The 27,306-nt window shown below is 29.7% G+C and overlaps 2 protein-coding genes across 4 annotated transcripts; both read right to left on the minus strand.

The window, feature by feature from the left end:
• Nucleotides 1-7,701: 7,701 nt before the first annotated feature.
• On the minus strand, nucleotides 7,702-8,484 carry LOC113380546 (transcriptional coactivator yorkie-like). The gene has a single exon (XM_026619742.1). It carries the CDS (start codon nucleotides 8,227-8,229, stop codon nucleotides 7,702-7,704), a length of 528 nt encoding a protein of 175 aa, XP_026475527.1. The 5' UTR covers nucleotides 8,230-8,484.
• Nucleotides 8,485-11,700: 3,216 nt separating this feature from the next.
• On the minus strand, nucleotides 11,701-26,376 carry LOC113380543 (nicotinate phosphoribosyltransferase). 3 transcript variants are annotated; one of them, XM_026619739.1, is made up of 9 exons: nucleotides 26,143-26,376; nucleotides 25,647-25,944; nucleotides 24,834-24,917; nucleotides 24,602-24,729; nucleotides 15,579-16,131; nucleotides 12,876-13,141; nucleotides 12,309-12,589; nucleotides 12,001-12,129; nucleotides 11,701-11,918 (listed from the first exon to the last, which is right to left on the minus strand). In XM_026619739.1, exons 1-9 carry the CDS (start codon nucleotides 26,231-26,233, stop codon nucleotides 11,841-11,843), a joined length of 1,908 nt encoding a protein of 635 aa, XP_026475524.1. In that variant the 5' UTR covers nucleotides 26,234-26,376; the 3' UTR covers nucleotides 11,701-11,840. The 3 variants fall into 3 exon arrangements, with proteins under 3 accessions (XP_026475524.1, XP_026475526.1, XP_026475525.1); XM_026619741.1 differs by having other exon boundaries at nucleotides 11,702-11,918; nucleotides 15,834-16,131; XM_026619740.1 differs by having other exon boundaries at nucleotides 11,702-11,918; nucleotides 15,819-16,131.
• Between the last annotated feature and the right edge of the window lie 930 nt (nucleotides 26,377-27,306).

The raw sequence follows: 27,306 nt of genomic DNA on the forward strand, positions 1-27,306 counted from the left end.
AACTAAACCTTCACCCTGGCAAAGGTGTAAAAAAAGGAAATAAAATAGTAAATCAAGTTAAAATAAGCAATTTCACAAGAGAAAAATAAAATAAATAGTTATTCCAACTGACAAAATACTAGATCAAGGTTAATATCAGTGTTATCGCTGTAAAAAATGCAATTAAATTTGAAATTTATATTTTGTATTGGTTGAGCAATGTATCTATTACTTTGTAAAAATCCTTTGAAATTAAAAATCCGTCTATGGGGTAAAAAGGCCTAGGTGAGAAATTAAAAAAAAACAGCAAAAAAAATACATTTTCAGAATGATGAATTAGCAGGAATTTTTACTGAACATAGTCTGATAGTTGTTTTATATGTGTTATTTGTAATGATATAATAATTTTGGTTGCACAATGTAATTGTGAAATTCAAATTGGTCCTTTGTGCCCCGCCCTACCCTTTGACAGAAAGTTAGTGTCATCGTTACCTGTACCTGATGCTGTAAATATTTATTGCACGATAATGCGCGGCTCATCGGTCAAATACCACATCGATTATTTGATAAAAAATGGCATTTTATATAATACCACGCGACTTTTAACTATTATGTTAAAAAAGACCAAAAAATGAAGATACTATATACCGTATAAGCTATCTATAAATACGTGACGAATTTGAAAAAATCACAATTTGATGAATCAGGCTATTACAAAAAGAAACTAGTGGTGCATGACATGGTGCCGTAAGGCAAATTGCTGGAACTTCCCGAACTGAAAACTAAATTTAAAAAAAAACACTTAGCAATACTTCGTAATAATTATTTTTGAAAAATTTTGATTTTTTTTTAAAAAAACGTATTTTTTTAATTTTTTTTTTTGAATTTCCATTGTTTTGAAAATGGTGATTCTTTTTTTTCAAGCAATCGCGCTGCATAGCTGATTTGAGTCGAAAAATTAAAGCACGTAGCCGTCTAACGTGCAAACATTGGTACGGAACTCATATAAATGTACACAAAATTAGTACTTTATAAAGTAAATCCTTATAAAATGTCTGATAATACGATGAACATATGTCTAATGATCATTTTTGACCGCCAAATGGCATTATTTTTTACTTTTTTCATTGGACCTCCGGTGACGCTAGACGTACAAAAATTTCACCAGTTGTTCATTTCGTCGATATAAGTAAAATGGTTTTTGAATTATTTCAATCGGACACTCCGTTATCTCAAAAACTGAAATATCAGTGTTAGCACTTTTGCCCCGTATCTCCGAAACGGCCAGACCTACCTTCGTCAAAAACTAATCAGCACGTCTCCTTATCAGTAGCAAACGAATGTTTTTTGAAGTATTCAAATCAGTTGATACGTGTTCGCAAAATCGTCGACGAAAATTTGTATCCGCACAAACACACACATCCAGTTTTTCTAAGGTATGCCAAATGTTCAGAAACCTTTGAAATGTAAAGATATATAAAAAATTTCATTTTCGATTGTTTTGCGATTATTATAACTTACCCTACGGGAAGTTGATAAAAAAAGTGTCAAAGCAAAATTGGTATCAAGCTTGATGCATATTAGCTTTTTTTTTCTTTAAATAAAAGTGACGCCGCCGAAATACTAGGAATGAAAGTAATTAACAAAATTATAGAGAAATTGTTATCAGTAAAACTAGACACATTACATATTACATATATATGCTGCAACACTCAGTATCAGGAAGTTTTGAATAAATTATCGGTTTTGAATATAGAAAGTACGTGTAGATTTTTTTTTATGAATAAACTATTACTAAGCAATTATCTAAACAACAAATGCAAGCGCAATAATTATGAATCGATTAAAACTTTTTGCAAATTGGTTTCATATTGCAAATTAGTTATATCGTATTGCACCAGATTCAAAATTTGCTAATTAGTAATTCAAATTGACATCGTTTGAATTTTAGCAACAAATAGCAAAAAAGTATTTTTTTCATTGCTTTGGAACGATTGACTCGTCTTATATAATAAATAGATAAGTGCAATACACTTTGCGAGATAAATTTATTTTGAAATGCTTCAATTAAAAAGTAATAATTGGGCGTAAAATTCACTGCTTTCCTTGAAATAGTTAATGAAAAACATAGTTCATTTATAATTCACAAATAATTTCTTGTGTTTATAAATATTAATTAGTTAATAATGACAATTCACATCTTTAGAGGTTGAAACGATAAGATAATATTAGCGTATTCATTAAGTTAATACGGTAATATTATTATAAACATGCATTCCTATTGCAAAATTGCAATCTTAATTTAACACTTTCGGGACGGCACCGATTTCAAAACAATCTACATTACCGGCTGTAAACTTGATTTCATTGTGTATGTTATGCAATTTGTTTGATAAAAAATTGAGGTCATTGAAGGACATACATTTATAATAATTTATTTTTGATCATTTTATAAAGAATGGTGACGTTCAAAATAATTTCCAAAATGCATAGCTGGTTGATTTTGACATGTTTTACAATAAAATGTTGTTCGCCGCCTTCCTCCTGGTGCTTTTCTATCAGAACAGACAATACAATCCCTTTTTCTTCACTCGCGTTCAGAATATGCCACTGATTAGTCAGTATATTTGGTCATTTTTTTGCTGCCATAATGGTTTATTTTTTCTATTATATTGTCTAATAATTCATTTATAAAATACAAAGTAAAATAATCTATTGGATGTCTTATATTGCTTGGTATTATTATTATTAAACTCGATTATTGAAGGAGAATCGGCACATTCGCTGATGTCTTCCCGCTCTTCATTTATTTTGTCGAACTTCTTCTTTTTGTTGGTTGGATAATATCATCAATCACATTCATCACTATCATCGGTGCGAATAGTAATTTCGTAAAATTTGTCTGTATGAATGTCTATTTGAAACTCATTTTCACTACTGCTTAATTCACAACATTTACAAGTCTTTTTGCCATATTTAAAAGCGTTTGGTCGTTTTAAATATTAAAAAAAGACCATATGGCAAAGAAAAAGGCTAAAAATACTACTAAAATAATTTAAAATACTGTTTATCACTGCTATATGTAATTTATTCAACTTTTCGATGCAAACTGAGTCATTGTTTATAAAATAGCCTGGGCCTCACAGAGTTTGTTTGTCCCCAACAGCCGTCCCCAAAGTGTTAAAATTTAGTAGATAATCTTGCAGATTTGATTTATTGTTAGAGATTGAAACATAATAATGAGAATGTATGTTGTCCACAAAAAAAATAAAAACAAAAATGTTCTACTTATTGTCAACAAAGATAAATAAATAAAAACACTATTAGCAATATTAATAGCGCTAGCAATCAAAAAATTCTTATTTGTAAATTCTAAATAATAATTTAATTAAACTAACGATAAGATAAGAACCATTGATCAATCTTACAATATGTTAATTATTTATATTTAATAATGATTGTATTAGGTGTTATCAAGAGACCATTTCCTTAGTAAGCATGTGTTTGTTGGGTTCGTAAAATAGTTGAAATTGATTTGTTTTATTTTATTATTCTATCATGCCCTGACATTTCGATTTGTAGAGAACAGAATACAATAAGTCCATTCATAGAAATGATCCTTACTGGATAAGGAGTCGAATTGCTATTAAACAATAATATTCAAGGTACAGGTATACACGAAGAGCGAGACGAAGAAAATAACATTGCGTAATTTCTTTCCCACACTTCGTGCTGCGTAAAACATTATTGGTGCCGATATCGTGATTTGTAGAAAAACACTGTTTAATGCATGTCGCAATAAATTTGAAATTTGAAAAGAAAAATTGTGAGAAAGAAACACATCGTTTACATCGTTAGAGCACTATAGAAAATCTTATAACATTTGTAAATTTTCACAAAAATGAAATAAAATCGTAAAAAACAACTTTTAGTATTTTTTGTTAATAAGTAATATTGACATTAATATATAAAATTATAAAAAAATAATAATTGATGTTTTTGTTGTTGGTTAGATATTTTGAAAAATAAAACTCGAATGACAACTTTTCTTCAACTTTTGTCGATCGTTTAACAAAAAATAATTTACCTCAATTTATTAGTTTAAGAATTCTACTAATAACTTATCAAGTTTTATAATGACAATTTCTACAACGCTTCTCGATGCTGGATGAAAATGAATTTATTTATTTATTTAGCGTGATGAAGAAATAATATATATTGGCTATTGTCAAAAGATCAATTTTTAACTTCCCGTAGGGTAAGCTGTAGTAATCGCATAGTAAAAATTGAAAATGAAAATTTCTGCAAATCTTTACATTCGAAGGTCTTTGAACATTTTGGCATACCTTAAAAAAATGGATGTATGTGTGTGCGGATACAAATTTTCTTCGACGATTTCGTGAACACGGTTCAACCGATTTGAATGGATCAAACAACATTCCATTCCAATGGATAAGGAGACGTGCTGATTAGTTTTTGGACAAGGCAGGTCCAGTTTGGAAGATACAAGGCGAAAAGTGACAAAAATGGTAATTCAGTATTCGAGAGAATGGAGCGTTCGATTTCAATACATAATTCAAAAAACCTTTTACTTGTATTGATAAAATGAAGAACTGATTAGATATTTGGAAAGGCAGGTCTAGTGGATTCGGAGATCGAGTTAATAAAAATGACATTTAGCGGTCGAAAATTATCATTAGACATTAGATAAATTATCAGATATTTGGATAGAGATTTAAATCATAAGTATAAATTTTGTTCACGTTTCTATGGGTTCCGTACAAATGTTTATCGGTTAGCGACGCGGCGCTTACGCGCTTATGTAAAACATCCACGCAACATGATTGCTTTAAAAAAAGTTCAAAATTTTCAAAAAATCTCAAGGTATAAAAAAAATCAAATTTTTAAAAGTCAATTTTTTCAAAATTCTATCAATTTTCAAAAAATTTTAAAGCTTTTTTTTAAAAAAAATTAATTTTCAGTGCGGTAAGTTCCAGCAATTTGTCTTGCACGATGCCATGACCATTAGTTAAAATAATTTTTAAAGCTTTTTCGAACAGTGGACGTGTCATAACATGAGAAATATCTATATATGCATATATACTTATTATGCTATTTGCTATTAATCGAAGCATTTATTTACCCGAACGCCCAATCAATGGATTCGGCATTCGATTTAGACATTCTAAGTACTATCAAAAAATTTGCTAATGTTTCATGATAATATATATGTCTTATATATAAAAATGGAGCTCTCTCGAATAAAACTCGAAAACGGCTGGATCGATTTGGCCAGTCTTAGTCTTGAAAAATTCGTGCCAATCCAGATAAAGGCCAAAAGGTGAAAAATTATTTCAAATCCGCGTAGAAACTTTACATTTTTAATTTGAAAATTTTTGTAGAAGCGTAATTTAAATAAAACAATGGACGGTGGCAATTTCGTGAAATGTCAAACGCTTTTGACAGATGATGTTCAATTACGTTTAATAGGATGTTTTACGCGAATATTATTTATTTATGATAAATTTGTAGTAAGTAGTTTTGTTTGTACTTTTATTTATATACAAAAACGTTAGTAAACGGGCCGCAAGTGTTACTAGAGACTCAAAATATAAACTTTTTTGATATGTTAATATGAAAATGCACTTTTTGGCATATTTTTCACAATCACGGTGCTTTAAAAGATCTCAATAATTATATACTTATTGGTATTTATAAAACATTTTCTAGATTATATTATTTTTTATTTATGTTATTTTAATTCAGAACCTAAATTTGGTATCGATCGAAGGGACATTTTGTCGAATAACATTTTCCCAGTTATAATTTCCCAGAATTTATCGAATAATAGATAGTAATATATGAAGGTCCGCTCACCAACGATGTGTCAAAAATCAGTAAAGTTAAGCATTGCTTAACAACAATATTTGAAAGTAGAGGGAAAAAGATGTATAACCAGCTATAACCTTGATTCTTATGACTTTGCTATTGAGAGATAAAAAGTGATCTTTGAAAATCCATAATACTTCTTATTAAATTTACTTTAATTCATCGAATGTTACTTGAAACTTTTCAAAAAGCAGGTCAAAGAAGAAATACTCAATTCATTTTCTATCTCTACTCGCGGAAATTTGAAAAATTTGTATAAGCTCAGTAGTATTATTTACAATTATACACAAAATCCAGAATCCAAAAAGAATCTGAAAAACTTGAAACGTAATCAATAAGTCGAAAGACCAAAAAAGACTTGGATTAAATTAGAATATACTATGTTTCCTATAAAACTGTGTATAAAACTTCCAGTTTGATGGTATTGACAAAATATAGACAAACTAATGGTGTTTATAGCATTCAAACAACAGATCCTTATACACTTAAAGTATTAAATTTTTTGATTCTCTAGAAATTGTTTAGAATATACCTTACTTAGCAAAACAACGTTTGCCGGGTCAGCTAGTATATATATATATATATATATATATATATATACATATGTGTGTGTGTAAAAAAGTTATCAATAAAACTCTACTACCCCCATAAACGTCCTTCATTCGTGTACCATTACCTAAGCGAGATAGGTTTTCGAATCCAGGTACACACAGGTGCGAACGGCGCACGCAACAAAGTAACTCACACAGCGAGAACAGGCGAGAGATTATCAACAAGTGCGCAATATGCACGATCGGAACTCTGCCGTTCTATAAACATCAATTCGACTCGATATAATACAACGATCAAAACACGCACTGATTTTTTAGTTAGTGATCACTATTGTGGATGAATAAGAAAGAAAATCTTCGAAATATTAAGATGCAAATTTTGTTGTAAATCTGGAGTTAAAATAGATTACACTGAGAAATGTATCAACTGTTTCCTATTGATGTTATTCCTACGTTCTGCATAATATTCAAATCTTGAAATATTTGGTAGGAAAGGTGGAAGATATTAAAACAATTGCAATATCAATCATTCAATTTGTTATTGATAAAGACGAAGAAAAACAGTTAAAACTGTTCCAAATAATATTAAACATTGACATTGTTTATGTCAATTATGTATGTGATTATCATTGAGACAATGTTCAGATTTTCAACATTAAAAGTTCGAAATATAAATTATTACAAATTGCATAAATAAGTTGTTCAAATGTTAACACAAAGTTTATGTTTTTGATAACACAAAGCCACATATCATTAGCAACTGTAGTATATATTGCATGTATGTTTTTTGTCTTTACATCGGTCCATAATAGTTTATTTATAAGCTCATTAAAACATATCGTACTTTCTAAATCGCTTATACACAGTTACATATAATATATGAAAAGCATTGCTTTTTGCTTATAGAGGTACTGTAACACATGCCGTTGAATACAACAGGTATGTCAACACTAGCAGTAACAGTAAATACAACAGTCAACTATCGGAAAACATTGATTTAGAAACTCCTTAAACTTCGTAATTATAAGCAGAATGCTCTTATAAAAATATTAACGTAAGATATAAAAAATTTAGACAAGGTTGTTAAAAAAATTGTTCACAATCCGACGTTAGATTTCGAATCACTTAACTGGTAAATTAATTTTGAATGAGAATTGACCGATAGTTATTAACTGGACAAGCAATTTGCGAAGTATACATATGGTTGTCATGGGAACGAGTCTGTTGTCACAAAAAATGTAACAGTTTGACAGTTGCGAATTTCGAAAGTAAGAAACAAGACTTACTTGAGATAGTAGATTTGTCCTTCGAGCGTGCGAGCTTGCTCCCAGCCCGGAGGCAGCGGTCCGAGTTCTTCCTGAAGCTGAGCAGCGCTCACCACATCGTAGGATCTCTGCTTCATATGATGGTGTTGTTGTTGCGCTTGTGTCTGTGGCCCGAGGACACTGCCATTGTAAGTCTGCTGCAACGAAGCAGGCGAACTGTGCGCCCTCGAATGGGACACCTGTAGACCAGGAACTGTGACTTGGCCGCCTGCGCCGGCACTACCGCCGCCTGCAGCGGATCCGAACGCAGAGTCGGCAGAGTTCTCGCGCGAATGTGATATAGAAGGCGACTTCGAACCTGTCGAAGGCGGATTGAAAAATGAATTTGGCAGATTTCGCATCCTGAACGGGACTTGCAACGGTTTCTTAGTCGAGTCCGGTTTGAGGACGCTGTCGAACAGAGCTTGTAGGTCCGAGTCAGAGTTCTGATCCATCGTTACGATGTGATGAGGCTTCTGCTGCTCCAAATCCTGGTTCAACGCCATCGCTGAAGAATATCTTAAATGTTCAAAAACCACCACAAGAACGAGGAATATTAGTGCACGCCACTGATTTCGACGGTGCACGTCGACACCTTTTCCAAGTGGCCGATCGTCGCCACTCACGCACTCACTGCCACACTAAAAACACGATTATCCCAGAGTTCGTCGGACTCGCGGTTCCTCGGGGAGCCCAAACAAAAAAATTCTAACAGCGCTCACTACGCGGTGCACGCTTTGTGCCTCACTCGATCCAACTGAACTTCCTGAACCAAAACATGCGTTCAAAATCCATCGCGGTTAACGCGTGGACAGCACAGCACGGAGCACGACCAATGCGATCGGCCGACGTCGCCGTCACTTCGTTTCAATCCGAGTCCGCACCTATGAACCAAAGCGGACCAGCGTTTTCGAAGCGAACCAAGAGCTGGCGCACCGAGTTTCATTTGTATAGGGATTGGATTGGACGGATTGGATATATGTATTATATAAATTGGCATTTTTGACAGAGACCTCCACACTTCCACTAGAGACATTCAAGACCAAACAAAATTCTTATAAAAGAAGTTGGATGTTAAGTATGTTGGATGTTGTTGTTGGAGACCGTCCAAATACATATATATTCATCATGAAACGGGGTTTGTTTGTCATATTTATTTGTACAAATTTTTGTGTTTATTTGTAATTAGGGAAGTTAGTTTAATTTAATTATACTACATTTTTATCTTGTTAAGCAAACATGACACAATCCTGAAATTATTAAAACCTCAAATTTGCGTTTGGTCAATGGAAGATGATTTTGGTTTATTATTAATATTATTACCATTGATCTTGGCCAAACAAAAAGGTTTGAAAGTCTACTAAAGAATTAAGTGTCTATTTGTACAAATAATTATTTTTGGAATTTTGTTACATGATTTTGGGTATTATTATCCACTATTATCTCTTGAGAGAGAGACAGTTAAAAAGTTTACACACTATGATAGTATTAAAATCACAACATAAATTTCTCGAGCAAAGAATTTTAGTTTTTTATATTTGCAATTGCAATACAATAGTGAATTATATAAATTATTTTACAATCGTAACACACTTTTTTTAAAATAATTTTGTGGTAAATGTTCTTTTCTGTTAACATATCATGACAGTATTTTATTTACAATAATTCAAATGAAAGTTTTTCAATAACAAAGTCTTCAATTTTCAAGTTGTTATTGGAAAATTCAAAGATTAATTTTGAATGAAAATATTTAAATTTCAATGATATGTAAAAAAAAACAAGTTGTGCTTTTCAACTTTCTAGAATCAATCAATTCATCTTTCCTTAGTAGTAAACTACTAACCTTTTGTATCTTATTCTCGCCTCACAATTAATTTTATATACAACAAATTGTGCAATTAGGTTTTATATTTGCATAGAACAATGATACAACCTTAATTAGAGCAATATAACTTACATGAATACCTGCAACTAAAGAATTTAAATTGCAGACAATACATATAAGATCAAAAACCGAAACAAACTGTAAATCTACTTTTTAGAAATTCAAGTAATTAAGTTAGTAAGACATTAAAGATATATATTAAAAACAACATATATCATTATTTTACTACAATTTATTTCAAAATTATAATAGGAGTATTTATGTCTTGGAGTATAAATATTCATTATATGTACAAGCACACAGATATTTCAATTTAATTAAACTGGTAACGAGTTTATTCATATGCAGCTTCTAATACCTTAATCCATTCATCAATTTTTCAATTACTCTACTTTTTAATAATACATTGTACATATAGTACACACATTAGATATAGAATTAATTTAAATTGAAATAACAAAGTGAACATTTGTAATAAGTTATTACTGTTCTCTCAAAATACACACAAGGTCATATTAAGGCACACGCCTACACATTAAGCCACTTTTTGAAATGAGTATGTACGAATAAAAAATTAAGAATATCTATCTAATTTAAGAAAATACACGCTACAGATGTAAATGACAAATGCAAGCAAAAGTAAATGTACTTTACTTTCTACCTGGAAATCGGGGAGTAAAATTTTCGCATCTATTGTTTTATACCTAAACTATGAAAAGTAATCGAGCTTGAAGTATTCAATTCAATGTTATTAGGAAAATAATGCCATAGCATGTTGGCTTAAATTTTTATATAAAACAATATTGATACAACAAAGAAAAAATATTGATGTGCACATGAGTTCATATTGAGTATGAGTACATTAATTTAATGTTTGCATAAGTTGCAACAGCCCCTTAACAGAATTCATATGAAAAATATTGTTGTCAAGAAGCAATTGAATTGCTAAGAAATAAAAGATACATATTTATCATTAAAAAATCAGTGCAAGAAATTTTACAAATGCAATGAAGTTTATTTAGATAGCAATTTAAAAATATAGAAATCAAATTTAAAAATATAGAAATAGATAGAAATCAAACCTCTCAAAAGAAATTAATAAAAATATTCAGGTTAAAGAAAGGAGAGAGTTTTGTATAGCTAATCAAAAGAATATACAGTAGATCATTAAATTATGTTTGGCAACTGACACCATATATATTTACAGCAAAATAAATAAATAAATAGCATTATTTATCAGTTTAGAAATTGAGAAATACATAACATCTGCACTATCTTTACATACCATTATAAGTAGAAATATCCTCTTAAAATTTGCTTATGCTTTAATTTCATTTTAACAATAAAAGTACATATTAAAAATATAGAAATAAATTACTAAACAGAAATATGTTGTTCAACGATAAAACAAAGATATAACAGCTAAATGCAACTGCTTTGCAACAGTGACTGAAAACTGAAACTAAATTTATGCATGTAATAAATGAAACAAAAACTACACATAAAATGTATATATATATATATATATATATATATATATATTTTGTAGAACTTCGAACAAAGAATTCAAAAAGTAATAAAAAACAAAGTTTTTTAAAAAAACATTTATTTAATTACTGTCGACGTTTCGGGACTAGGTATGTTCCATCTTCAGGACATCTGTCACGAAACATGATCTTGATAAGAAATGTTAGAAAATTAAAAAGTTTTTAAAAAAACTTTCTTTTTTGTTTGTTTAAATCTTATCAAAATCATTTTTCTTGACAGATGTCCTGAAGATGGAACGTACCTAGTTCCGAAACGTCGACAGTTTATAAATAAAGAAATGTTTTTTTTTCAAAAACTTTTGTTTTTTATTACTTTTTGGATTCTTTGTTCGAAGCTCTACAAAATATTTACAAATCCAAAACTCTACCATCATATATATATATATATATATATATATATATATATATATATATATATATATAATATCTTTAAAATAAGCCTTATAAATATAAATGTATCATGATTAAATTTTGTTATTTCATGTGCAGAAAGTATTATATATGTATATATATATATATATATATATATATATATACACCTTCATTCATAATACATATACTACCATGTATATGCATGCGTAAGTGATATGACTTTCAACTGCATGACTATTATTTCCATATGAGGCACATTTTTAAGTACATAACATTTCAATAATATGTTAAATGATTTCTTCCAATTTGATTATCATGATAATTCCCCAATCGGTGCATTCTGAAGCCACAAATTATGAATGTAACTATATAACTCATCACTTACTGCCACCTGAAAATGTGACCAACAGTTAACATCATGACGTCTTATTATATAAGGTTTGAAACTTGTACTTTTTGATTATCATAATTACCTTATATGGAGTTGGATTGAGATTCCTTTTAAGATCCTGCCTCAAGGTTTTAAGTGAGGCCTGCACTCTATTTTTAACTTCTATAAGTGTTGGTAAAGGTTGACATATATGACCATCTTTCCAGTACAACTTGAAAATAAATGAGGTTCAAATAATGTGTGAACATGTTGATTATTCATTAATTCAAAGCGCTTGTAAATCAAATTTTCTGATTTAAATAATGTGAAACAGACTTACAGAGATTAGCAAACTACATGATTAAACTTTTTGTACAGCAAAATACAAAAACTTTTCCTATTATCTCTTACCTTATAAAGGGCTTCAACTCTAGAAGGAATTACATAAGCTCTTTTTGATTCCTGGAATGCGTGTCTGCATAATACCTTTTGTCCAATCATTGGTGCGGGTTCGTGAGTTCTTTGAAGCAAGTCAATAAGGGCATGTCCATCTGCCCCATATAAACGATAGGCATTCTTACGACCTGGCATTGTAACTTTAGCAACATCCTGGCTGAGTTTAATTCGAGGTTGTCCATTTATTTCTACCATTTTGTAGACACAACCAAGTGCTGGTTGCCTTTGACATGTAACTGCCAAATATTTAAATTATTTTTTATTGCAAAAATAAATTATAAAATGACTATTGAATATTATAATGAGATGTTATAAATAATGATTTAGATATTTTACTAAAAAAAATCTACTAATTTTATTAAATGTTGATATTGGAAGTGCTACTAAGGAAAAAAAATCACTTTGCACATGTAAAAGTTTCAGAATACTTGATAAAAAGTATTTTCAGAATATTATTTAGCCTAAATGTCAATAATTTAATTATATTTAACCACTTTTTATATTCTCGCTAATTAAACTTACCTAAATGCGTCCCAATTCCAAAACAATCTATTTTGTGTCCCTGTTCATTGAGACTGAGTATTGTGTCTTCATTGATATCATTTGATGCAATTATCATGAGTCTTGCAAACCAAGGAATGTTGTATTTCTCTGCTATCCTCTCAAATGTTTCTCTGGCCAGAACTGAGAGATATGCTAAATCACCAGAGTCTATTCGTATACCAACAGCTTTGTACCCTAGATCATTGAGAGCCATAGCAACACTGCAGAAGTTCAGTAGTCCACTCCTGGTATAAAACCAAATATTTTAAAAAATCATACTATTGATTTTAAAAATTACATTTCTATGCATTGAATGGTTTTTAGAAAAGGTTTGACATGGAAAACATATTTTTAATAGTTGTTCTGCTTATTTTTGTTAATGTGCACTAGTAATAAGTTTTTTTTTTCTATATTTTACTGCTTTTTGAACACAAAAACAGCTGTCTCATAAAACTTCTTTCAAAAAACCAGTCAATTTGTGCTTCACAATTATAATATATATATATATTATAATACAAAAATATTTAGTTAAAAAAAATAAAAGTAATATAAAATATGAATTCTAACTACATTCTTTAAAAAGTACATTTTTATATTATTTTATAGTGTGATCAAATAAAAACTTATAACATGTGGAATTTCATGTGGGTTGCAGAAGTACCCAATTGCAGCTACCACGAAAAAAAAATGCACAAAATAAGTTAGTCTATAATATTGAGGAATAAATATTCCACCTAACACGCTTAACTACAGTTAAATTTAGTAATACAGAATGCTTTTAATTTAATAATATTAGCTTACGTATATAATGCCATTGAATGTAGATACAAACATGCCAACTGACATAAGAAAGTTAACAAAATGTTGTAATATTGAAGCCAAGAATATTTTGAACAATATGGGTTGACAAAGATGAAGATAAGATAAATAAAGCAACAAAATATTGGCAAATAAAAATAAGTCACACCATTGTGATACATATTTCATTCTACTAAAATAAAGACTGTATGTCTAACCAAAATTGTAAAAAGTAACTATAAAACAGCATGCTGGAATTTGAAATACATTGAGAAGTATAATACGTTTGTTTTTCATATAACATAATTCAATAATAAATCATTATATTTAATGAATCTATAGTTTAATACTTGAAATATTGATAAACTTCTTTAATATATGACAAATCCAATACTAATTAAATACCAAACAATTATGAAAAAGAAACATGTAATTAATAATGAGAAATATATAATTTTGTATAAAGATATTACCTCCTGCAAGATATGGTACAATATCATTGCACCATGATCTATCTTAGCAGGAAACTGATCTAACGTACATAATGCATCTCATGCAAGTATTAAAACTCTAGAAATATAGCGTGCTTTTGTGAAGAGCAGTGCTTGCCTCAACTAGGGGGCTCAGATGTGTCCAACAAATATATATTTTTATATGTACATGTAAAAGTATGTAGCAGATATGAGTTAAAATACTAAACATATAATTTCGACGACTTTACCAACATTAACAACATACCTTGCAACATGAGTTGGTGGAAATTAGTTTGAGGTGAACGATGTCAAAAAAATAATAATGCAAAGCCAAGACAACTATTCATTATGAGCACGTTCTCAATAGAATTGCATGTCGCTGCAAGACCTTGACAATGAATTTCTTCTATAAAAATTACTAATAATCTTTTTTCATAAAGATTACTATCGCACAATGATTTTTGAACCATATGAAGTATACAGGTAAGATAAATAATACAAGCAAAACAGACATAATGTTGATCAAAATTAATTAATCGATCAATTTATTAAATCAACTAAAAACATGGAATTTTATTACTCAGAATGCATCAGGATAGATTTTTAGACCTGAATGCATACATAAATTAGGGAAAAAATAATATAGTAATATTATATGTTATTTTATTCTATAGCTTCAATCAACAATAATAATTGAGAAATTAACGAAAATAATTATAAAAACTCAAAATTCACATTAAAATTGTTAAAAATCTCGAGCAATAGATCACAATGCAGTATGATTATTCATGCCAATTAATAATTCTTGTTGGATTATCATCCCGAAAAAACATATATTATAGCATATGTGAAACTTGATTAGAACAAAGAAGGAAAAAATAGAAAAACAAAGGCGAGGGGCAATACATTAGTGCCATTCAAAAAGTTGATTTTTTCTCGATATTGGTCGATCTTTTGAGAAGTGTAAATCAAAAAAATATATCTTGACTGAATGTTGACTAATCTATGCTAAACGAAATTAAAATTCATAAAAAGAAAAATAATATTAATTAATACAAATTATATTTTAAATCCAAAGTTATTCATATCTTAAATTAATGCGTCGTTCAACAATATTCAATTAGGCACTATTGAATCGATACGAAAAAAAAAAGTATATTGCAGAAACTTATAGAGCATTAAATAATTTCACTAAACGTAACTTCAAAGAAATCATGTTGAAATTTCTTTCAACAGAGACCAAATTCTATTCAACATTCACTTTGTTTTTGGGCAGCGGCAACAACTTGCACTTTGTTTCAAATCCAAAACGCAAAATGTTTCGTTAGTACTAATCCAATTTGAAAAATAAAGCAAACAATTTTATTTTGAATGTAAAGTGTAGGAATTAAGAATATTCTGACTTGTTTACCTCAAAGTCTTTTCCACCAATTCTGTATTGTACGAGTATATAATTTGCTGGCACTGGCATCTGTAATTACGTTCGGCCACATCTCTGCTATTCGTCGTAGTCTCAATAGTATTGCTTTGTTTCGTCGTATTTGTATTATTGTAGTTATGATTTTTACTTAAACTGTTATTATTTGTATAAACGTTACTGTTTTCGGATGTGGCCGTTGTGCTGTTGTGGTTTGTCATGCGACTAGGATACCTCTTCACATCGTACGTGTCGACTAAAGCCATGAATCCATCCGGGAATGCAATTGCGAAAGAGATCAGCGCGGCCAATTCGCCGTCGCTCGCCTCCTCCGGTCCGATGTCGAGCAGGGTGGACAACTTCTGGCGCCAGTCAATGCTCAGTTGGCGCAGGTCCTTCGCGTGGGACGTCTTTTTGCACTGCAGCAGAGTGCTGCGTAATTCCTCCACCGATGTGAACGAAGTTATGTACGAGTGGGCATGGGTTCCCTTCACCGGTATGTTGAACAATTTACCGGCTAGAACATTGCTCGTCCCATCAAAACCGCCTATATTTGAAAAATACTGTTATTTTAAATTATCAATAAAAATTTAATCTATTGTAACACAACAAGTATTGTGCATATCAACAAGATGTTTCTTTTTTTAAAAAAAGCTGCATTACTAATAGTATTTACAAGAGCTAACGAAATAGTATTTACTTGCTATAATATCTGTCATCTAAAAATTGGTCTATTTCCATGTACCTCAAAATGAAGTACCAATATTTACATTTACTATGATTGTGTTGCAGAAAACCTTATGTCCCAATACAATTGAATGCAATTGAATTTCGGCAAATATTTAACCTATTTTCAAATAAATATCAGTACACAATCTCCAACAAGGTTAAGCGACACGCAAGCGATCATTTCCCGACAATAAGAGCAGCAGCATGCACAGCTGATTGCTTCTTTAAACATAAACGCAGAGACAGATCAAAGTAAACACAAATGCGTGAGTCAATAATTTAGGCCTACAAGTAACGAGACCTTTCTTTCTATAAAGTTGTAAAAAAATTTCAATACTACCTAATAAAATGTTAAATCGATCGTTTCGACTTTCAATTGTTTTATCTACTAAACAAAATAAAAATAAATCTACCAATTGATAAATTGATAAATAAATAATAAAAATATTTCATGATTCATTGCGTTATTTATGGTGATTATTTACTAGTTGGATAGTGCTTTGAAGAGACGAAATTTTCCCGAATTCAGGTCGGAAGTAGTTAAATTTCAATTTACGGAATGAAAGTATTATTTGTATGACTATCAAAACTTCGACTTCAGCTCATCGCTCGAATCTGGCTGGTTACTGATTTTATTAATATAGTTTAAATTAAAGAAAAGTCCATGTCATTATTTTATTTCAGTCTCGTTAGTTATTAAGTAGCATCCTGCGAATCCGAGAAATGATCATCTCTGATGTCTCTTTATTAAGACTATAAATGTCTTTAGATGTACACAAATTATCTTAATAATTATGACAATTCTTGTATACGTCGGGGATCCGAGAAGTGCTATCAATACGAAAATATAGCAAATATTAATTTAATTGAGATTGTTCCTTCCGTAATCCATGCACAAACTTATTTCCCCAGAAATTTTAGCGATCTGCACATCATTAGTTGCAACACTCATTTTAAAATCAAGTCGACTATTTTTAAACCGGAGATTCATCGAAATATTCGAATTTGAAGTTTGAAGTGAACAGGAAAATGCAAATAATCGAAGTCGATTTTTTATCTAAAGCAATTAGCCCTGTTTCGGAGTTTGTGAACTGTAATAGCTGCACGAGAGCTTGGCGAGTTCGATATGTAAACGGTGTCTGCACGTCGTATTAATAGTCGAGGATCGTGGTTGGCACCAAATGGTACGGACATTTAAATCAATAACACTGAACAACGCCGAAGCTCTCGCATAAAACGCAACGTTTTGACATGATTTTGACACCCCGCGTGAAACCAAAAAGATGAAACGATCATGTGCATCAGTGAACGGAATCGAAAAAACCATCGGCGGAGCCTAAATACGATCGCCAATACTAAAATCAACATTATTTCTCCCCATCGCGAGGACGTTGTTAAACATTCGAATATACAAATCTGCACATTTTTTTTAATTTCCTAGCCTTGATTTTTTCTGACATTGTAATTGCTATAGGAACGTTAGTTTTGCTCAATAACTTTTGTACTCATTTATCCATATTAAATAAATAATTATATATATATATATATATATATATATATATAATATATATATATATATATATATTATAATTTTCAGAATAAAAATTCCATTAATATAGAAATTAATATCATTTATTAAGTAACATTACGTCTGTTTAGTTTGCTTTAATTACATATACAACACCCCTAAATAAAATACAAACACAATTAAGTCTTGGTCTCCATATAATGCGGAGTGTAATTTGATATGGTGCTGTGATAGTCCTACTTTATTGGTCTAAAATGTACAGCAACATCTTTCTGATTTTTTTGAATATTGTGGACATTCTATTCTAATATCATATGCTTTTGAATATTGACTAGTGATGCACGGCATCGTGCCTTAAGACAATTAGCCGGAACTTCCAGTAGCAAAAATTAAATTTTTTAAAAATGCTTTAACATTTTTTGAAAACTGAAAAAAATAGATTTTTAAGAATTTTGATATTTAAAAAATAAATTACCTTATTGATAAATTTGATTTTTTTTATTTCTTGAAAATTCTGAAATTTTTTTCAAAGCAATCGCGCTGCGTAGCTGTTTTAGAGAAAAAATATCGGAGCGCGTAAGCGCCGCAGTTCAACGAATAAACATTAGTACGGAACCCATAGAAATATAGACAATATTTGTACTTAGTATTAAAATCTATATAAAACCTATAGAGTTAATATAGAAGTAAAAATAAAAACGGTTAGATTCAAAATAAAGTATGTAATACAACGTTTCTATGCAGATCAACAAATTTTAGCTACATATAATCGCAATTTAAATTTGTCATTAATTGCAAAATACTACGTCCTTCATTGACTGTGACAATGGAAAAGCCCTTTCATTCGTTGATGGCGCAGTCATAATTTACAACATTAGAATAAGAAGAGGTCAGCCAGTTATTGATGTGAATCCAGACGCGTAAGATTCCTATGAGAACCGCATGTGATTTCAAATAAGACATTCGTAGAAATTTTTCTATTCTCCATTTCAAATTATTTCTATCAAAAAGATGTCATTTAAATTTTTGTCTGCTTTTCGTCTGCAAAAGTCTATAGAAAACAAAATGTTACAAATAAAAGTCTAGCTTTTTTCTCGAGTAGATATAGGAAATCCAATGACAACCTTGAAATTTTTATAATCCGCTAACGAGTGTTAATCTCGAGTACTATATGCATCGTTCATTTATCTTTTTGATAAGACCAGTACGTTATTGTTAACATGACTTATGAAATTACATCATGATCATTGTTTCGATAACGCTGATTGAAAATAAACGAGATTTTAGTCTTATATACGAACATAGTAGAAGCCTGAAATAAACTTTAATATTTGATCAATGATTGATTCATTTCAAATTTAAATTAAATTTTGATTTTAATAACGTAGGAAAAAATCAAAATAATCAGAAATATTACATCCGCCCAAAGACAAGCATAATGCACAAAAAATAATGACGATATCGCAAAGTATGATAAATATATAGGAACTTGATAATTTAATTATATAAAACTAAATCGTAAACAGCACTAAATGACGTAATATAAACATTGAGAATATAAATAAATATATGCTGACATCATTAACATTTGTAAAATAATAACGTAAGCTATAAATGTACCAAACGCGATCATACAAAATTTTGCACTTATCATTTAAATAAAACTGCTAATAATAAAATTGTAATTATATGACAAATGTAGAGAAAAAATAAAACTTCATATTAATCTGGATGACAAACCCAGGTGGCCCTACATCCAGGTTTGCCCGGAACAGTTACGGATTTCCACTTTGCCTCCCGGTTTCAGGTGTTTTGTCCCGTATTGTTTCATAATTTTAAAAAATATAGGCGTAAATTGAACCATCGCTATTACTTGATAATGAAATTATAGCAACTCATCGAGTATCTAAAAAAATAATATACTACGAGTATGTTGTTTATGTTATATGAAAGAAAGAATTGCCGAATTACAAATATCCAAAGATGTTTCAAAATAGCCTCTCACTTTAATAATTTCGAACTTCCATTTTCAAATATACTATCACTAGCAAAAAAATTACAAAAACGAACTTTTTGACTTCCTGGCACAAGTACTTCAGACAAACAGTAAATTTCGAATAAAAATAACCCTTAAAGCGATATGTTTTACCACATTAAATTGTGCAGATTTTTATACGAGACTACAAAAACAAATATAAATGTTTTGTTAGCAATTTTAAATCAAACAATTATCCATTTACAAATAAAATTATTAAATAGTATTTATTATTCATTGTATCATTAAATAGTATTTATTATTTTCAATCACATTTAAGTAGATATTTAGCATTGATAGCGCCGCCCCCTCCGTCCGGATTAGCAAAGCTCCATCATGGATTGAAATGAAAAATATGGTCTCATATTTGCGCAAAATATTTTTATACTTTATATTTATACTACATTGAAAATTAAAAATATCTTCAAACGCCATGGGACGACTTCAAATGTTTTTCATATAAATATTACTATTTTAATTTAATTGCACAGCAAGAGAATGAAATATTGTTTATTTTCATTGATAAAAGACTTCCTAAATAAATATAAACATAAAGAATAAGCATGCACAACAACAAATAAAGATAAAGAATAAACATTTAAATAGCAAATAATTAAAAAAAATAACAGGATTACGAAAGATGCGTCACAATGCTGTGCCAAAACGACAGATAAAATTATTTAAATCTATAAGCAAGACTATGAGTCCAAGTACTCATCAAAAACGTTTTAATGAAATTATTGAACTCTGTTTTAGTCAAAAAAAAATGTCTAGGCCAAAGACCAGAGATCAGATAACAATTAATGCCTTCTAAATTTGATCTAGAATTTTCGATTTGGATTTAAAAAATGTTTAGATGATATATCATGAACAAAATCGATAGATATTTTAAATTTATTAAAACCAAGACAATAGGTTATAATGAATTATAAAGAAGCGAAAACAAAATAAATAGATAATTTAACTAAAAATAAAGATTTTTTCTATTTGTATCGTTTGTTATTAAAATAAAAAAATGTTAAATACTTTTCGTTACAATTAGTCGAATTAATTCTGAGAAATAAATTTCCTGCGATGAATTATAATTGGTTGTATAATACAAACGTTTTACATGACTTGTTTATCGTTATTAAATAAACTATTAAGCAATTTGGACGATAAGAAATTCTTACGAGAAATTGATTGCAAAATTCAGAACGTAACATAACTCTGATAATTTGTAATAATTCAAAATTTTCTTCCGAGTGTAAAAATGTAATTTTGAAAACATTTCAGTTAATTTATATATTCATGATACTTAAACTTAAATATAATGGATCGTTTTGTGCAAAATGCCAAATGCGCAATTCTCTAAATGAAATATCAGTGAACAAGCAAAACAATGCCTTGAATCAATTAAAATACATAAATAAAAAAACAATTATTTGTAATTATCTCAGATAATGTTATTGTAATCAGTAATGGAAAAATGTGTTCAAACATTATTATTCGCTGTAACAAATTATAATTATTTTAATCCACTATATAAACTGCGGAAGTTTAAAATTGGCGCTACGTTGCTAATTATTTTATAATTTACGAATTCACTGCGTACTTATTCAAAATTAGATATTAAGAGTACATAAATCATTATATGTAATTAAGAATTGAAGATATGTTGAATTATTATATGCCTCAAGTAGCAATGCACATTAGTCGATCAATTGTTAATGCACATCATACACTTTTATTTAAAAAAATTGTAATAAATGACATATCGAACTCATTCTTGGTGTTTTGCATGAAGATGTAAGATTGTGACATTCAAGGCAAATTTCTGAAATTCTGCTTCTTTCATAAACAAATATTAAATCAATAAAGTTATTAAACAAATTGAAATTTGAAATGCATATGGAAGTTGCATAGTAAATGTATAATAATGTACATGACATCGCCTTAAGACAAATTGCTGAATCTTCCCGTAACATTTTGAAATAATCAAGGAATTTTAAATGTTTTCAAATAGATTATTATAAATATTGCAACTTTCATTATTCATATTTTGCAGACAAAATGTAAGAGCAAAAGAAAAGTAAATAAACAAAACTTAATCAAACGGATTTATAATGAAAGACCTTATCTCATATTTCTAACAATAAGAACTCTTTAAACTGAATTGCTAAGTTAAAATTAATTACTTCAAGTATATAAATGAGCTGGAATCAAAATTAAAATCCTAATTATTTTCGATACTTGAAACAACTTTTTTAGAAACAAAAGGAAAATTGAAATTTTGAAATAATTTTATTTAGTCTTCCCCAAAAACTAATCGTTTCTTCACACTATCGACACAAGCCAAATGTTTATGAATCATTCAAATCGGATGCTTCGTTCTCTCAAAAACCTAATTTCTTTTTCTACACTCTTTGCTCCGACAGGCTGGGCCTGTCTTTGCCAAAAACTAATCAGAACGTGTCCTCATCAGTTGGAATCGAATGTTTCTTGAATCATGCAACTCGGTTGATTCGAAATTGTGGACAAAAAATTGTATCCACACATACACACATTTATATTCTGTAAGGTATGCCATAATGTTAAGAAACATCAGAAACGTAAAAATAGGCAAAAATTTTCATTTTCCATTTTAGACGATTACTATAACTTACACTATGGGAAGTTAAAAATATATTTGAAAATTTGAATATCCTGATTTTTTTTTTTTTGCGAGAAACCAAAATGGTCAAGTAATGATTTGAAAGCAAAAATTTAGTGGAAAAATATATGTAAATTCATTTATAATTAGTGCATATATCATGTTAATTTACTATTCTAAGTTTTTAGAACGATTTTCTTCGCAATTTCGAATGATTTTTGAATGTGTTATGCGTCAGTACATGGGTACATACATAAAGTGAATAATCAGAAAATTTGGAAGACTAGATATAAAAGACCTGAAGTGAATATCAATTTCAATGCCTTATCCTCTGTAAATTATTAAAGACAATAATGTTTTTGCGGACAGGTTTTGATAATGACATAGAAATAGTAATTTGAAAATAATTGCAATGTAAGTCAAAGAAACATATCCGTAAGTGTGTGATACTAATCGCATGCGTATGAGCAATTTCCATGCGTTATTACGTATTACTCGATAAAATAATTTAGTTGAGACCTTGAGTTTGAAAAAAGTTCAAAGCGAAAACGATTTATCATATCAGAAACGTTCAGCCTTTGAGAGGCGACATTATTCACACGAGACCCGTACCAGCCGATTCTAATAATGAATATGTTCGGTACCATCTAGTAACACCTAAACGCGTACACTATATCGCCTCGCACATTAGCTGTAGCTGTAGCACTAGAAAATGTTCTACATATATCATAATGGGGTGAATGGGCCTGCAAATTTTTAGATGATCGATTATTTTCATTATACTTTGGAAGAAAATTACAAAGTTCGCCTACGATATATTACGTACAAGAAAATAAACGCTATTAAGGATCATTTTGACTTCATTTTGACACTTCATTTTGAAAACAACTGGAATACAATAACAATGAATACAGATTAATTTTAGAATCGCATTGTCTTCCTTAGGTCATTCTTTGGAGAAATGTATATTTAAGTGTAAAGGCATGAATTTTAGGTCATTTTTAAATTATCGCAGAAAAGGCAATAGTTTTTTTTTTATTATTTTTTTTTGTAATTCATTTATCAACGTTACAAGAGTATAAAAAAAGTAAAAAAAAAAAATGCTAATAATTTCAGGTCCAAAATTGGCTCCCGACCGTGTGCACGATTGCAACCCTCTTAGTAATCCGATATGAAGAAAAAAAAAAAAGATTTTTAATATAGATTGATGCCGCCATACCATATCCTAGGATTAAGTTAATTTTTTTTTGATAAAATGGCGACAGTTTAAAAAACAAGGACCATTTTTCTCACAACTTTTTTGAGTTTCTCGAAATTTTTTTTTTTTATTTAAATAGTAAAAAAAATTCCCTAAAAATTTCTAGTGAATCGGCCCAGCTGAACTCGATAAATCGTGGACATCGTATTGAAAAAGAATAGTTTTGAGAAAAACGCGTTTAAAGTTTCGCAAAAGGAAGAAAACAAAAGAAGATTATCATGGTGAAACAGCAGTATGTCCAAAAATAAATTTAATTTTTAAAAATCCTCTCCAGATTTCTGAATTCAATCCAGATTTATGAATAAAATAAAATAAAAAACGATTTTTTGGAAATTCTACACTAGAATACTCCCTTAATGACCCATTTTATATTCTCATACAACTGCTGCTAACATGAAAGTAGCAGAACACTTAATTTCACAAATAAAAAATCCCTAATTTGATTAAGACACACTTATTAAAACGAACTTTAATTTTATTAAAATATGTCATCAAAGAAATATATGAAAAGTATTTGATTCATTGAACTACTTTTAGCAAATTAACAAAAAGAGGTAATGAAAAATGGTTCAAATGAGAATTGCAAAATTTGATTATCAAAATGTAATGCGACTGAGCAACACGCTAAAAAATTTATATACATATATAAATTATATATATATATATATATATATATATATATATAATAAGAATATTTGATGAACAATCTTATTAATATATAATTATTTTATCTTCGCAAGAAGCTCTAAATTTATTATTCATTACTAAATATTACTCGTAAATCTACAGATATATTCATATATAATATATATAATAAAATGTGAGTATCACATACCAATATAAGCATACTTAGAGGCTGACAGACCACCATCCGGTCCTTGGGCTCTTCGAAGACCAAATTCCAATAATGAAACATTCTTTCCAGCAACCATTCGATACCTCGCAGCATTTGTGGCCATCAAACTTAAAGGATATAGATTTATCATTTCTACCACATACAATCAAATAATTTTGAAATATGTATTATGCTATTTAGACATTCTGCTTAAAATATTTATTGTACATACCTAGCATAGTTGACTAAATTCAACAATGTAGTTTCAAGCAATTGTACAATTATTAAAGGTCCTTCGATACGAAGTAAAGGTACTCTGAAAATAAAATTACTATATGTATGTATTATATTTCAAATGTAATGGGGCAATAATTAGAATAAAAGCAATCATCAGCGAATTTTGATGATACAATAATAAAAATAATTTCATATTATATACTATTGCAATTGTACAATTATTAAGGGTCCCTCGATAAGAAGTAAAGGTACTTTGAAAATAAAATCACTACTTAAATCTATCATATTTTAAATGTAATGGGGCAATAAATAAAATAAAAGCATTCATCAGAAAATTTTGATGATACAATAATAAAAAATAATGATTTCATATTATATACAATTGCAATTGTACAATTATTACAGGTCCCTCGATAAGAAGTAAAGATACTTTGAAAATAAAATCACTACTTAAATCTATTATATTTTGAATGTAATGGGGCAATAAATAAAATAAAAGCATTTATCAGCAAATTCTGATGATACAATAATAAAAAGTAATGATTTCACATTATATCTATATATTTTGATTCCATTGACAAATATTATGATGAATATATGAAAAATCAAGTATTCCCAAATGTTTTGATTGTGCAAATTAATGGATTTAGTATCATATTTCATGCGTATTATTGCAATACTAATTCTTTAATAATTGTAATAGTGCACAACAGACAAATTATTTCAATAAACGAATTGAGTAAGAATGTAAAACTGTCAAGCACGTGTTATTTGTGTTCTTACAGTAATTTTCTTGACTAGCAGTTACCTTGGAAATGCAACAGATCCTTCCTCCAATGCGTACAGAGTGACATCATTAGCTGTTAAATCACGCAAATAGGAAAAAAACTCAGGTTCAATCGCAATAGGCAAAGTATTCCTCAAATATTCGATGTCATCATCTGAGTATCGAAAATTTTCCAAAAATTTAAGGCACTCTTCAAGACCGGCGAATATCGTAAATTCGCCTTGAAAGGGGTTGGTGCGGAAAAACAAATCAAAGACAGCTACATCACTGGTCTTCCCCGACTTCCAATAGGCATAAGCCATCGTAATTTGGTACAAATCTGAAAGAAGTACATTTACTTTACACTTTCCACTCATTTCGATCTGATTTTATTAACTTTTGACATTTGACATTTAACATTTTGACAGCTAGAGCACAACACACTTGCGGACAAAACGCGAATGACAAGCTGTAGTACACATTTTCAAAACACATGGCTTACGCGAACCACTCATTTTTTCAAATAATTCGCCTTTACCTGTGAGTAGTGGTTGCACCACATTATTTTGGCCCGACAGATTTCGACCGCCATCGTTTAAGCTGACGGATAATAGACCATTACCCGACATTTTAACATGTATTAATTAATTAGTCCTTATCAATAATATCGACGACTTCGAACACTGAAATGAAGGTTAGAACAAACAAATAGGAAAACGCAGACTCCGCACTTGAACGACAAGCATGCACTGAATGAGTTCGAATCGTGCTTTTCTCTTATATACTTGTGTACATGAACTAGGGCTGGCACAGCGCTTCCGCACGAACGCGCCGAAGATCGATGTGCCGATAGGCTGTCCTTATTTTTGGTGCGTTGCTGCATGCAGGCAGGTACCTGGCTAGCGACCCCTTTATGTACCTCACAGGGCTCCCTATGTGATCAAAAATTTATAATTTCAATTTTCAAACAATTTATGTAAATTAGTAAAAACTAATTTACCATTATAGCGACGCAATTTTTCTTTATAATGTCTTCACTCTAAACGCTATGTAATATGCTTCCCAATGATAAATTTTTATATAAATGATTTTATCAATAAATAATCAAAAGCGATAAAGTATACATAAACGATTCAGCATGTTTCTTACCTTTCGTCGATGATTTGTCAAAATCACAGCTGAACCGATTTTAAAAATTTAAAAGCCATTCGATGTATTTCGATGAAATCGATGAAGACCAGCGTTCTTCAGTTTTGCACGACAATCGGTAGAGACGTTTCTATGTAATTGGCAAAAAAGTGTGAAAACTTTCGTACGCGTTTTAACCTATAATCCTAAATCCTGACTTCAATCCTGAATCGGTTTTGAAAATTCAAAAACCGTTTGAAAGATATTGATTGAGAATCGTGCTGATTAGTCTTCGGTAAAGATCGGCCAGGCCGTTTTCTTGTTAGTAACTGTTGTTGTAACAAAAAAAAAATCGACGATTTTTTGAAACTTTTTTTGATGATAGATATTATGGTCTTATAAAACATACTAAAATGTTACGGCCCTACGACAAGTCGGTTAATTTTAAAAATTCATCGAAGTTTGAAAAAAAAAAAATAATTGAATTGAAAAAAAAATTCAATTCATTAGACGAAACTTGGTAGGTACTTTCCTTGGTTAGTTTTTTGATACGATTGCCTGAGCTGTTCCTTTA

Source organism: Ctenocephalides felis, unplaced genomic scaffold (genome assembly GCF_003426905.1).
Source record: "Ctenocephalides felis isolate EL2017-DRISC unplaced genomic scaffold, ASM342690v1 CF-g0.4_SCAFFOLD_02204, whole genome shotgun sequence".
In the NCBI taxonomy this organism is placed as follows: Eukaryota; Metazoa; Arthropoda; class Insecta; order Siphonaptera; family Pulicidae; genus Ctenocephalides; species Ctenocephalides felis.